At 40.7% G+C, this 12892-nt stretch overlaps 1 protein-coding gene across 1 annotated transcript; it reads right to left on the bottom strand.

Moving 5' to 3' along the window:
* Nucleotides 1–1069: 1069 nt before the first annotated feature.
* vsig8a (V-set and immunoglobulin domain containing 8a) lies at nt 1070–11444 on the bottom strand. The gene is made up of 6 exons (XM_076079462.1): nt 10164–11444; nt 8521–8696; nt 7265–7469; nt 4134–4286; nt 2703–2825; nt 1070–1218 (listed from the first exon to the last, which is right to left on the bottom strand). The coding sequence occupies exons 1-6, from the start codon at nt 10246–10248 to the stop codon at nt 1070–1072; spliced, it is 891 nt and encodes a 296-aa protein (XP_075935577.1). The 5' UTR covers nt 10249–11444.
* Between the last annotated feature and the right edge of the window lie 1448 nt (nt 11445–12892).

Genomic DNA, 12892 nt, shown 5'->3' with positions numbered 1-12892 from the left:
ATTGCACTGATTTAACAATTGTATTGTTTGCTGGTAATCATATTGTTACCAAAACATTGCTATACTGTTACTAAATAGTTTTATCTCGTTGCAGTCATTAAATGAGTTTCCCGATCATTACCCTCTGATTTTGGCCCTTTATTACCATGTTGCCATGTATACCGATTGTTTAAGCTATTAACAAGTATTCCGTACTTCCTATGCGCCTACTTCGGCCCTCATTTTGATCTCAACTACATAGCTGCTAAGTTTTGTGACTGTATTTTGCAGTTGTGACGCTATTGCTTTGACAAAAAACACCTGGCAAAGTACTCAAAACCATTTCTGTGCTAGTACACGCTACAATATGTGTCTCCAGGACCACATTTTGCCATTATAACACACAAACACACACACACAGAATTACAAGGTGAAAACAATACCAGCCACATTCTGTCACGACTGGTAATTAACTAGACATACAATAGCTGTACCCAGGAAAGTCTTTTTAAAGTCGAAGAGGAATTCTGAAATGTCACTTTTCAATGTTGTTTTGAGATTTAATGAATTGTATATAAATGCTGCAAATCTAAGACGAGAACTCCCAAGAGTGTTTGTTGACACGATGAAAGCCTCTCATGTTTCCAACTCGAAGGACAGACAGAAAAGAGGGACAAGAAGAAAGAGATGGTAACTTTGAATAGATTCTACTTAGGCTTTCAGATGAAGGACAAAGCGGAAACAAAGCGGTTATATTTGCATCAACAGACCTGGAGAAAATCAGTTCGTAAAACCGGATCAACAGGATTTCGTTAAATTGTTCCGCACAATGTGAGACCGAAGATCTGCATAACTAAGAGTATAGATGAACACAGAGAAATAAAATAAAAACTTTAACTTAAGCAGAGCTGACAAAACTACTCAACAGTCAACAAAAAGTGTCCTAATCACGGGACTTTTTGGTTACAAAATGATCAATGGCAGAAACTTGACAGTGTGTGTGATTGGTTCCCTTCCTCCAGTATCTTACATCTCTAACCGTCAAGCTGCCACCACCTGTAACTGTGCCCTGCTGTCCCTGCTGTACTGTTCAGCACCTGATGTCATTGGAGAACTCCTCCTCGAAGCGATGTCTGTTGCTCAACTTCCAATATAGGATCCCGATGAAGACCAGCAGGATGAAGATGAGGAGCAGAGAACCCACACCAGTGCCGACTATAACTGCCGCTCTGTTTGGGGCTGTAACGAATCAGCACGAATAACAAAGAATTATTCTCTCAGAAGCTTTGTGGTAGAAAAGAACAAAGTGTGAAGAATCTATCAAACTAGATTATTGTCAAGTGCGGAGATTACTGGCTTGTTTTGGCTTGTGTCTCTTCCAAGTTAAAACATATCTTCAACACCTCAGCACTACGACGGCGTCATTGGGCAATTAAATATTTTTTGTATTAAGAAGCCATGGGAGGGGGGGGGGGGGGGGGTTATACTCCGGAAAAAAACATAGATATTCTCTGAGATTATAATGTCTCAAAATGTGTTTTATTTGTTTAGAATGTAGATTGTCCAATTAAAATGATGTATTGATAAATGTCAATTTACCACTTACTAGCCTTATCGTACCGGCTTAGTTCAAGAAGATAATTACCGCCGTCATCTGTCATCTGTATGAAGCAATTATTGCCAGCAGCTAGATAGCTTAGTTTAGTCTAAAGAATGGAAATAGGGAAACTACCTCGCCTGGCTCTCTCCAGAGGCACAGAAACAGCACATACATGTGTCGAACTTGCCGGATTCTCTGCTGGTTGCAACCTTACAGTGATGACAAGACTTCAGACATGTAACGGGACTATTTCTTGATAGGGCGCAGTATATACACCTTCACATCTAAGCCTAAGGGTTGGAACCTCTGGCATTCTGCAATTGAAACAGAAAAATGAACGATTCCCTCCGAAGCCAAAAGAAAATCGAAGTGACGGACTCAGCAAAATGTAACATAAGTAGTCTGCTCCACAGATCATGAGGCACAAAGACAAATACATTTTATGGATCCACAGAATGCAGATGGATTGTTTGAGACTAAACCCAGAGATGATTTATTCTATAAAAATATACTAAATAACTGTGAGTAACTCTCTACTCCCTCCTGGTGCACTTTTAGTCACCAGATTTATTCTGATGTACGACAGCTCTGGTATTTCTCCTGTTTCATTCTTGTTCAAAGCTGTTCAGAAGTATCACTCATGAATAATTTCATGGATTCATTTTTACATTGTATCAGTTGCTTGAGTCCACCTGCTTTTTGTTGCTGCCATTTTCACGTATCTTTTTAAAAACAATTCCTCAAGTAAATACGGACTGTTGAAACATAAAGCAGAGGAGTATCTTCAGCATTACTCATGTTTGACTCTGTGAGTCAGCAGCAGGAATCAGAGATGAAGAGCGGATGGTGAAAAAAAAGTTTGTGTCTTCTGTGAATAAAGTGATTTCCTGCCACTGACTGTGACCTTATTCTGTCATCATTAGATAACGTAATAAGGAGAGCAAACTGATGCTATGGAGCGCAGTGGTTTAAGCCCTGTGTGTGAGAAGTGGAGCAATGATGAGATTGTGGCGCAACTACAAAAAGAAAAAGAAGAGGATGAAGGTCATTTCATGCTGGCATGCGTGCGTCATGCGCGATGCATGTGGACAGGAACATTCTGTGTGGAGGCGCGTTTCCTTACGTTTCTTTGCTTTCAGGTTGATCCTGCAGTGTTCGGCTCCAACAGCATTGTTAACCTCACAAAGGTAGAATCCTGCCAAGCTCTGCGAGTGATTGTTGATTCTCAGCTCCCCAGTCATGCTGTCTGATGAAAACACCCACCAACACAGATTAAGACATGTACTATGTGTAGTGCATTCAAGGGGATACAATGAAGATACATCAGACAGGGATGCTCGCAGGCTCCTCTACAAGTAGAATAGTTGAGGTGATACTTAAAACGCGTTGTTCATGACAGGAGAAGAGCTGCTCGCACAGATTTTTATGTCTGCATGCTGCAAGAAGACACTAATCACGGGGTTTACAGTAAATGCCATCAACATTTCGGGAAATGTTTTGTGTTATAAAGAGTGAAAAGAAAATGATGAGAAAATGCAAATGATCTTCCGATTATGCACAGTGAGTCCCTCAAGTAGAATATCAATTGTTAAACAGAGTGTTGTGCTGCAAATCATTAATTATTTTTAATACTTTCACCTGAAATGTTTATTTAATTCACATGATTTTCAAAATCGGAATGAATACTGATAAATTCCTTGATTCCTTTATCTTAGAAAATAAATAACAAGCACACAGTGTCCCAATGACGTAAACGTGCCTCGAAGCTGCCGGGGGCCTAAGCAGAAAAGACACATTTTATATTGTGAAATTTGACTGATATTTACTGAAAATGACACAATACAGTCAACAGCGAGTAACGTTAAGCTCCCTGGTGATCTCTCTCCAGCCTCCTGCAGCAATCGCGTATCGTACATTTCAATCGCAAAGGAAACGGCTCTTGAGCAATGCTGTTAATCACTTTGCTGAGCACAAGGCCCTGATGGACTTCTAAGTGACGAGCAGACGTTCCTCTTTGTTATTATGGAGTGAGATCAGGGATTGAAATCTATAGCCATGTAATCGTTACCTCTCGTAATGTTGGAAAATGCACACCTACTGTAATCTGTGTCCGTGTTAACACTTCTGAGTCCAGGGCAGGCTTTTGAAATTAGCGTTGATAAATTTGGGGCTTTGGCTGCCGTCTGTGGTGCTGTATGCCCTGCAGTTTGTCTGGAGTGGTTGTGTGTGTCTGAGTGTGTGTGTGTGTGTGTGTGCGCACAAGCGTGCGTTTGTGTTTGGGCAGAGGCCCAAGGGAAAAATTGCACCAGGGCTAATCACAATTATGTAAGGCTGCTGCACTGAACATTCAACAATAAAAAGGGGTTTCATTGAGTTTTGCTCACACAGCATTCAATACTTAACCTGACCCAAGGCCCAGACAGCAACACACACGTAAAGGCACACACCCACACACACCTATACAAACACACACACACACACACACATACACGCACACACACGCACACACCTTGATCTGTAGTAGCATCATGACATCAGCAGAGGTCACACTTACTCTGTGTGGTTGCAGCAGGGGATGGGCCTGCACCTTCTCTCCTCCACGAGTATTTTAAGGGAGTGGAGCCTTTTTCAGACTTGCAGCACAGAGACACAGCCTCTCCGACCAGCTCCGCTCCTTCCACCCAGCACTCAGGCACAGACGGGTTCACTGAAATCACAACAACAACAAATGGAAATCGCCATTCCTTTCTATTCTTGTCTTTTTCTCTGAAAACAGTTCAGCTCTCTAGCTTTTGATTTGGGCTTCTACAGATTTACACCAAATAAATGGGTGATGTCAACATTTGTTTCATTACACATTACACATATACAGTGTATTACAAATCTAAAATCTTTATAGATTGCAAGCCTGAGGTGTTAAAGGTGGCAAAGAAGAAACAAGGAGTTCTGTACTGGTTTGGAAGTTGAAAGAGGACAAAAATAGGTTTTAGTTAGGGTGAAATAAATGACATAACAAGATACACTTGGAGAGACTGACCTGAAGGTCCAAAACATTTCACACATTTAAGTGCGTTCACCATTTATATCATAAAATACGGAATACTATCCGTCTATTTATGCATTCTTTGAATCACTTAACCTGCTCGAGGTCATAAAAAGAACCTGACCAATAAAATGACTTGTTGGCTCTTAGGTCTGTTTTGTTGTTTGGATAAAAACAGCTTCTGGTTGTCTGAAGGATATGTTATGTGAGGCTTCGCTACAGATTACCATTCAACATCTGTCAGTTTTCATCAAGAATGAGTTCACTTCATTTGATCCAAACAGGCCCATCTGTAAGATGAACTTTAAGAGGAAAAATAAATGTTTGAGGCGCTGTGGTAGTCTTGTGAATTTCAGGTTTTGGAAAGGAAATTACAATAACTGCCAAGGTTTCATGTGTACAGCACTGCATCTTTTATAGGTTGTACTGAGAAATACAATGTAATCAGTGTCCTTCAACCTGTAACTCTGATTGGTCATCTGAAAAAAATGAGTTGCCCTAAAAAAAGTGTAAAAATACTCCTTTAGAACTATGTCTGAGGGAGACTATATTCCGTCCTTTAGATTTATTCCACAAGGCTCCTGAAAGAGTTTTCTTTTTTTTAATGTGCCCAATTATTTGATATCCTGAAACATCTTTGTAGGAGGTTATTTAATATAGTCTCCAGTCATATCATAATAGATGAATCTACCAATGTGGTGAGCTCCTCCTCCACCCCAGTTCCTGCTCATGCTCTTCAAACAAGATGAGTTGGACTAGAATCAAGTAAATTACTTCACCGCTCTGGCAGATTTTAAGACTGAACCCACTGACAAATGGCTCTAAGTGAGGTGTCATTTTGAATTATAGTCGCCTTTTTTTAAGTATCTCATCAACTCAATCAGTATCAGTTTCAGGGAAACAGACCTTTCTCGAGCCATCTTCCTTCAGTTAATTAATTTAATCACAATGGTCAGAGTTATGACCGCAGCTATCCATGTCAAAGCTCCATCATTAGATAAAGCAATCTCAAGTGCCATGCAGGTAGAATCTCCAGAAAAACCTAGAAGATAGAGCATGAGATTAAGATTGTTTGGTCAAACCATTGACCATGAAACAGTCAGCATTAGGCAGCATCCTAATAGAGAGACTGGAACATTAAATCGCCATTAAAATCAACCACATAAAGCTGGGTTGAGTCCTATTTGTCAGATCAATCCCAGTTTGTACATGCAAACGATTAATCCTCTGTGTGCCAAAGTAAGTCACGTAGCTCCACAAGGTTCTGTGCTTGGACCAATTCCATTCACCATATATGTATATGCTTCTTTGAGGTAATTGTTACGAGAAATAAACCATAAACTTGATGATACCCAATTATATCCATCGATCAAGCCAGTTTACACCAACCAGTTATCTAAACTCCAAAGCATGTCTTCAGAACAAATCAGACAAAGCAGAAGCTATTGTACTTGGCCACGAACACCTCCAAGATGAATGATGTGGTTTCTCTAGGTGGCATTGCCCTCCAGCACCACCATAAAGAATATCTGAGTTATCTTTGATCAGGACCATGTCCTTTAACCATCATATAAAACAAACTTCAAGGACAGCCTTTTACAACCGATGTAACATTGCAAAAAGATTATAATTTAAAATCCTTCTCCTCACCTACCCTTAATGGTCAGGCACCATCATATCTTAAAGAGCTTGTAGTACCCTTTCACCCCACTAGAGCACTTTGCTCCCAGAATGTAGAGTCAGTGGGGGTTCTTTGAGTCTCCAAAAGAAGAACGGGAGCCAAAGCCTTCAGCTGCTAAGCTAGCTTCCACTTGTGCTTTCCCGCCTCACAAGTTTCCATGGATCGTGGTTACATCTGGAACATGCATGGCTGTGCATATCGCATTACTACTCTCATTATATGTATTGTTTCTGTCGTATGGATTGACAATGTTGTGATTTTGTTATGTTATTAATTCCGTGCACATGACATCTATTACACTTCTGCCCATCCTGGGAGAGGGGTACCATCCTCAGTTGTTCTCCTCGAGGTTTCTTCCTTTATCAAATTTTTGATTTGTGATATTAGGCTATACGAATGAAATATATTTGTATTGGGAATTCTTTTTTTTTTTTTAAAGGTGTAAAAATGGTCGAGAGAGGTGATGCTTGTTTATAATATGTTGTTTGAGTCGTGCTGCTCAAAAGAGAACAAATCATGCTCTCACATAGCAAGAGTATTTTATTATTAAGCACTAGGGATTTGAAAATTGTTGAATTTGACCTGAATTTATGGTGCAACACCTCATCAAATGAAGGATTGTTTATTTTAAGGAATAGTATCTGACTGGTAACAGCCTTTGATAACAGCAGACACTGAGAGAGCAATTATCTTAGTTCTCACTGGCATCCAGGTGCCCTTGACCTCCACAAACCACTAATGGATACACTTCTCTGTGGTAACGTAGTAGTCTTAAAAGATCAAACATGCCTGATAGCAGGTACATTTAAATTAGCTTTGTGGCAAATTGTAAATGTAATCTATACTGGCATGTGAAAAGGAAATGGCAGTCATTGATACAGGCAACTCAAAATGTTCAAAGTGAATGTGTGCCAGGTACATGTGCTAACCCAAGGATGCAACCCCCGATGCCCAGTCTTACCCAATACCACCAGTGACACCTTGCTCGAGTCTACTCCAGGGGGTTTCCTCACTTTACACTGGTAGGTAGCACTATGAGCAGGCGACAGCAGAGCGATTGAGATCGAAGCGTCACCCAGTGAGGGGTCAGTAGCAGCAAAGCTTAGCCCTTTTGCAGGAGCGTGGTTACCATGAATGTGTGTAGTTCCGCTGGTGTATGACATGAGCTGAAGGAAAACAAAATAGAAACAAAGAGTCAATAAGTTCATGTAAACCAGTGTTCAATCCATTCTTTTGCTTTACATTTACTGGAAGGTTCAGTCACTGCACTCTCAACAATCTTGTTTCCAGCAATAGCAGCCAGCTGGTTTTGGCAAACAAGTTCTCACAAAACCCACTGCAAGCACTGTCCCTTGGGGCTGCTAATGTTAAAACAAATAGCCTTTTTAAAGGTGCCTGCCTGGCACCGCAAAGACAACGTTAGTGAAGATCTGAGCAAGTCTCGCAATTAAAGAAGAATATATTATTCTCTGCTCATGGAGACTAAAGCAGAGAGATAAAAACCCGATGTATACTGTTGTGGAGTGACATTGATCTGTAGGACAGAAACACAGCCCCAGATGAACGCTAACGTTGCCCTGCGTCTTATTGGGATGATAATGTTGTTTCCTCTCTCCTGGATGACCGATTGTCATTAACATACTAATTTATAATGTGATAATATGTCAGGGCTTCATGCTCGTCAGCTCGTCTTTTAGACAAGATCAATTACGACAGCTTTAGGTTCGCAGTGGATAAATGTTTAGATTCATGTAGAATAACGAGCTTGTAAAACCTGTTCTGTTTAAGTGTTTGACTGCACGAAGCATGTCCATTTGCTGAACCAATAGTCTGCACCGGCCACTTGTCTACAGCAGGACGTATCTGGGCCTGTTTATTCTTTGTAGTGACTGTGATAAAAAAAAACGTCTGCTGCAGAGGTGAGGGAAAGTCTCCAACACTAATGACTCGTTTCATTTAAAAGGCAAATTGGATAAACAACTACTTCCTGTGAAAATAAAAAGGTGTTAGGAGTCCACACTGGACTTAATTCTGATTTAGAATTGTAGAGGCAAAAACACACTGCATGAGACAGAAAATAATTAGATGTTTTTAAGTGAATGTTCTTCAGGTGCCTTAGCATGAATTCCAAATGAATTCTGCTTTACAACCTCAATATATCACACCATGTTTATACATCTACTGTACAATGTCCACCATTCTCATTCTGCGTCTCACCATCTGATCTGTCTGCGTGGAGTCTGGACTGACCGCAGTCCATTCTATGTCAAGTTCTCCGGTGTCAGAAGGGCTTGGTGTGTAACTGCAGCCCAAAGTCACGCTCTCTCCCTCTGCCTTCTGGATGGTCTGCGGACTTGTGGATGTCACCTGCATCCCTCGCACACATCTCAATCCTGAAGAAATTCAGACAAGTCTTGAAAATAATCCAAGAAACATATTTGTTGTTTCTAAATCCCTTATTGTAATCCTCAAAGAGACATATTGTGTTTTCTTATCCAGCAAGCCTTTCTCCACGCTCATGGACCCACAGTTTACGGTGCCCATGCACCCAGTTTTATGGACAAGTTTAATATTAATTCAAAATTCTTCTCTCAGAGTGCTCCAGAGGGAAAAATAAATCAGAGGACAGGTATGGACAAAACATGACACAGCTTTTAAGGTCTTTCCACAAGCTCCTTCATCACATGTTCAAAACATCTTGTAGGGGCTCCATTGGGATGGAGTGCAATGAATTACCTAATTTCCGGATTACATTTTTTCAATGTGGAGCATAGAGACAGATTTAAAAAGCCTTGAAATCATTCTCCCTCTGTGTGTGTGTTATAATTGTTTGCTGCTGTATGTTAAATACAGCTCCCTTAAGGTTTGTTTTGTATTCTTCATTTTCATTCAAGAAAGCTTGACTTAGACTCACAATGGCTGTTCAGGAGCATGTGGCCTGGAGGAAATAATTATGGTGTTCAGGAATTTGCATATTACATTTTGCCAACTGTTACATGTTTGTATTAAAGCAAGGATTGGTAATCTTCTTCAAATATATATTATATTATATTTGTTGACATTATCATTACATCGCGACAGCAATCAATAATTCAAATGCTGTTCAAGTGCTCTCACAAGAAAGCAACACATCTGGTATCTGAGGCTGTCCCAGCACTGTAATAAACACGTGCAATCTATTCATTTAGCATGAATGAAATGAGTGGACGGGCTAACCACCACCTATCTGCCTATCGGCCCGCACTCTGACCGTACGCTCATTGCGCATCACCGCAGTCTTTCACAAGCTGCTAACTTGACAGCTGTGAGAACTAACAATAGCCATGTTTCTAACTGTGGGGGAGTTGCTCTGGAGAGAGGACTGAAGGAACGGGCTGTCAGCGTTGCCAACTTGGTAGATGTAGAGACATCTGGAGCTGGTGAACTACTTTCATTGGAAAAGAGTTAATGGCAACACTAGGCTGGGTTTTTCAGTCAGATAATAAAATACTCTTGCTAGTGTCTCAAGATTACAAACACTATCTTTAAATATAAAATATTCCCTTCTTATTACTTTATATGTTTTTAAAAGTAGATATGTATTTGAGATCTGGAGCTCAGTCTTTTAAGAGGGAAAAAAACATATGAGCTCAAATCCCTGAAACATCAGGGAGTCATCTTGAGGCACGTGGGGGAGCTTACATCACTGAGCCCTATGGCTCAGCAGCGGTCACAAGAATTGAGCCATGAGGGTATCAATGAGCATGTCAAGAAAGATGCTTCATTCAATAACGTGTCATGAAAGAGTTGATAAGATAGAGAGCAGTCACCGTGTCTGTATGTGTGTGCTTATTAATGCACTTGTGTGTCTGTATTGTTACCTGTGGTCAAGAGACTTGCAGTGCAAAGCAAGGAGACAGGCGTGAAGAAAGCTGAGATCAAACGACTGCAACTGTCTCTTAACATAGTGGTCCTGTTTTGAGATCAAATCATGGAGAGCAATTGTCAAAATTACAGAAAAAGAAAAAAAAGACTTCCACAAATGCACAGTACCGGGGCTTCAAATGTTTGACACATGGAACTGATTTTCAAAACTGATAAGAACGGTAGACGACTATATACACATTTAGAAGGAATGAAAAAAGCATGCTTGTAGAACAACAAGCTGTTCAGAAAGGTTCTACAGATATTACCTGAATGCAGATCCTACATCCAACCGTCTGGCAATGGATTATAAAGCAGCAGCTCCTGCTTTACAGGGAGCTCCTCCTTAACTTCCTCCTCACCACAAAGCCTTCTGATTGGACGGTTTCTTCACCTGTTTTAACAAGGAGGTTTCCTTGGTGATGCCATTCAGCTGCTAATGTTGCCTTTAACACCCTCTGACTTTTCCGAATACTTTCCGAGCGCTTTGTAATTACCACAACTAAATGAAACTAAATTATGTGAAATATGATTTTAATCAAATTAGAATTTAAAAAAGGAAATCATCGCCCTGGCAGCTGGATAACAATAGCAATCCATTGGTAAACAAGTGGAACTGGTGGAACAAGCATACAATTAGACGTAAACTCAGGGTGCTAATTTGATGAGGACTGAACTGTACTGAAAGCACAACATCTGCAACCCAATGCGGCTTTGACTATTGTCAAAACTATTTCCTTATTTGGTAAAAAAAGAAAAACTCAAACTTGAAAATACAGAAGATCAACTGCCTCCACCTACACAAGGAAACATACAGCCACTGCATCCTCCTTCTTATTAGTTGGATACACAATACACCACACACCACGTCAGCACTACTCATTTGTCAGATGTCTGTGGTTTCAAATAATAAGGAAGACAAAGAGAACGCATGAGGTCTCAAGTGACAAGAAACTGGTTGTTCAGCCAAAAAACATGAGCCTGCTAGGTTTGTATACATCACCAAGATGTACGAAAAGAATGCACAGAGCTTATCTCTGTGCAAGATCTACAGGGGAAAGAGCTTTTATAAATGAGTAAGGATGGGGTGTCCCTCAGCGGATATGGATATGGATACGGATATGATATCAGAATGGATTACTAATAACGATAAAAAAGCCTTATCTCCAAGTGTATAAAAAATATCACTAAATGCCACTTCTTTAAATCTTCATGTGGATTTACAGAGACAGAGCCATCTAAAAACCAACTAAACTGACTGGAAAGCAACATTTGTCCAGGAATGGGATGGCCTTTGCTGGAGGAAATTGTATGTAATTGCTTTAAAAGCATGGAGCTGGTACTCTCACTGTTTCCTAATTACTTCAATATGGAAAAAAGAACCATTCGAACAAATGGTTCAGGACGTCCATTTGTAACGTACGCTACATGCCAACCACTAAACTGAAGTTAGATTAGATTTAACTTTACTGTCAATGCACACAGTAGGTACCAGTACATACAATGAAACACAGTTTATGCAGCTGTGTTGTATTTATTGCTATAAACTGTACATATGTTCGCCTGCCGGGATATACTTGCCTGCCCTCAGCAAGTATCCCGTGTTGGATGTACGTGATGGTGGGAAGCCAGGAACCTGTGACAGAGCAGCCGTCTGCACTGTTCCTACACAGGGATGTTTGCTGAGGATGCCGTCACTGGTGAAGCAGTAAAAGCTGCATAGATCCTCAGAAACAGGTGGACAGGTACAATGTGGACACCACAGAACTTAAAGAGGAACTCCACACTAATATATATATATATATATATATATTTTATTAGTATATATATATATGCAAAAAAACAAAAAAGCAGATTGTCATGGCTGGTAACCTTAAAAACCAGCATCTCTATCCATGCGACTGAGGGATGGTTAGACAGTCTCCCCCGTGTCCCCTAAACCCCCCATGTCACATGCTAAGTAACCACGAGGCCACGCCTCCTGCAGTCGCTGCTCCCTCACTCCTCTATTGAATTCTAAAAACATGCTGGGAGGAAGGGCTCTAGCAGAATTTGAAGGTGTAGTGACCCGTTAACACTTAAAACACGCTCCACATGTGCTCCATTGATGCAAAAGGGCATTTGTCTTCAGCCGCTATGCGCTCAATGGTCTTCTTTGTTTTGAGGGCCAGGTGCTGGACCTCGTCCCTGTAAACCGTCTCTTTGTCACAGCCCTGTGGAACTCCAGCGTTCTGGCTCAGAGTGAGAAGAGGTGTGGTTGTCTAACCTCACAGACTGGCATTCATTGGTTAGGAAGTCAAGAGTCAAGGTACAGAAGGAGGTGCTGGTGGTCAGCTTGTAGGTGTTGCATTCAAGGTGAGAGAGGGTGGTGTGAAGTGTTGTGGAGATTTAAGTTTACTCCAGAGCACACAGTTACACAATCCACTTGAATGTAGGTAATGACTGCCTGAAAACCATCTTGGCCATTCTGTCTTTTAAAATACAAACACACATTTGTGTAACCATTGTGCAACATGAGTGTTGGGCCTTGCCTAAGTAGCTGCACACCATGTACACGAACGTACCAATTTGGTTTCTCTTTGATTTGAGCTAGAAAACAGCTTAAGTAGATACAAATAGATAAAGACACTTGAAACAGGCATTCCAAGTGTATACAGCAGGGAGTTTCACTGCTTGAATTAATACA

This window comes from Anarhichas minor, unplaced genomic scaffold, assembly GCF_050575085.1.
Source record: "Anarhichas minor isolate MPS153535 unplaced genomic scaffold, ASM5057508v1 ptg000073l, whole genome shotgun sequence".
In the NCBI taxonomy this organism is placed as follows: Eukaryota; Metazoa; Chordata; class Actinopteri; order Perciformes; family Anarhichadidae; genus Anarhichas; species Anarhichas minor.
Note: the sequence above shows the minus strand (reverse complement) of the source record. Positions and strands in the feature narration are given on the sequence as shown.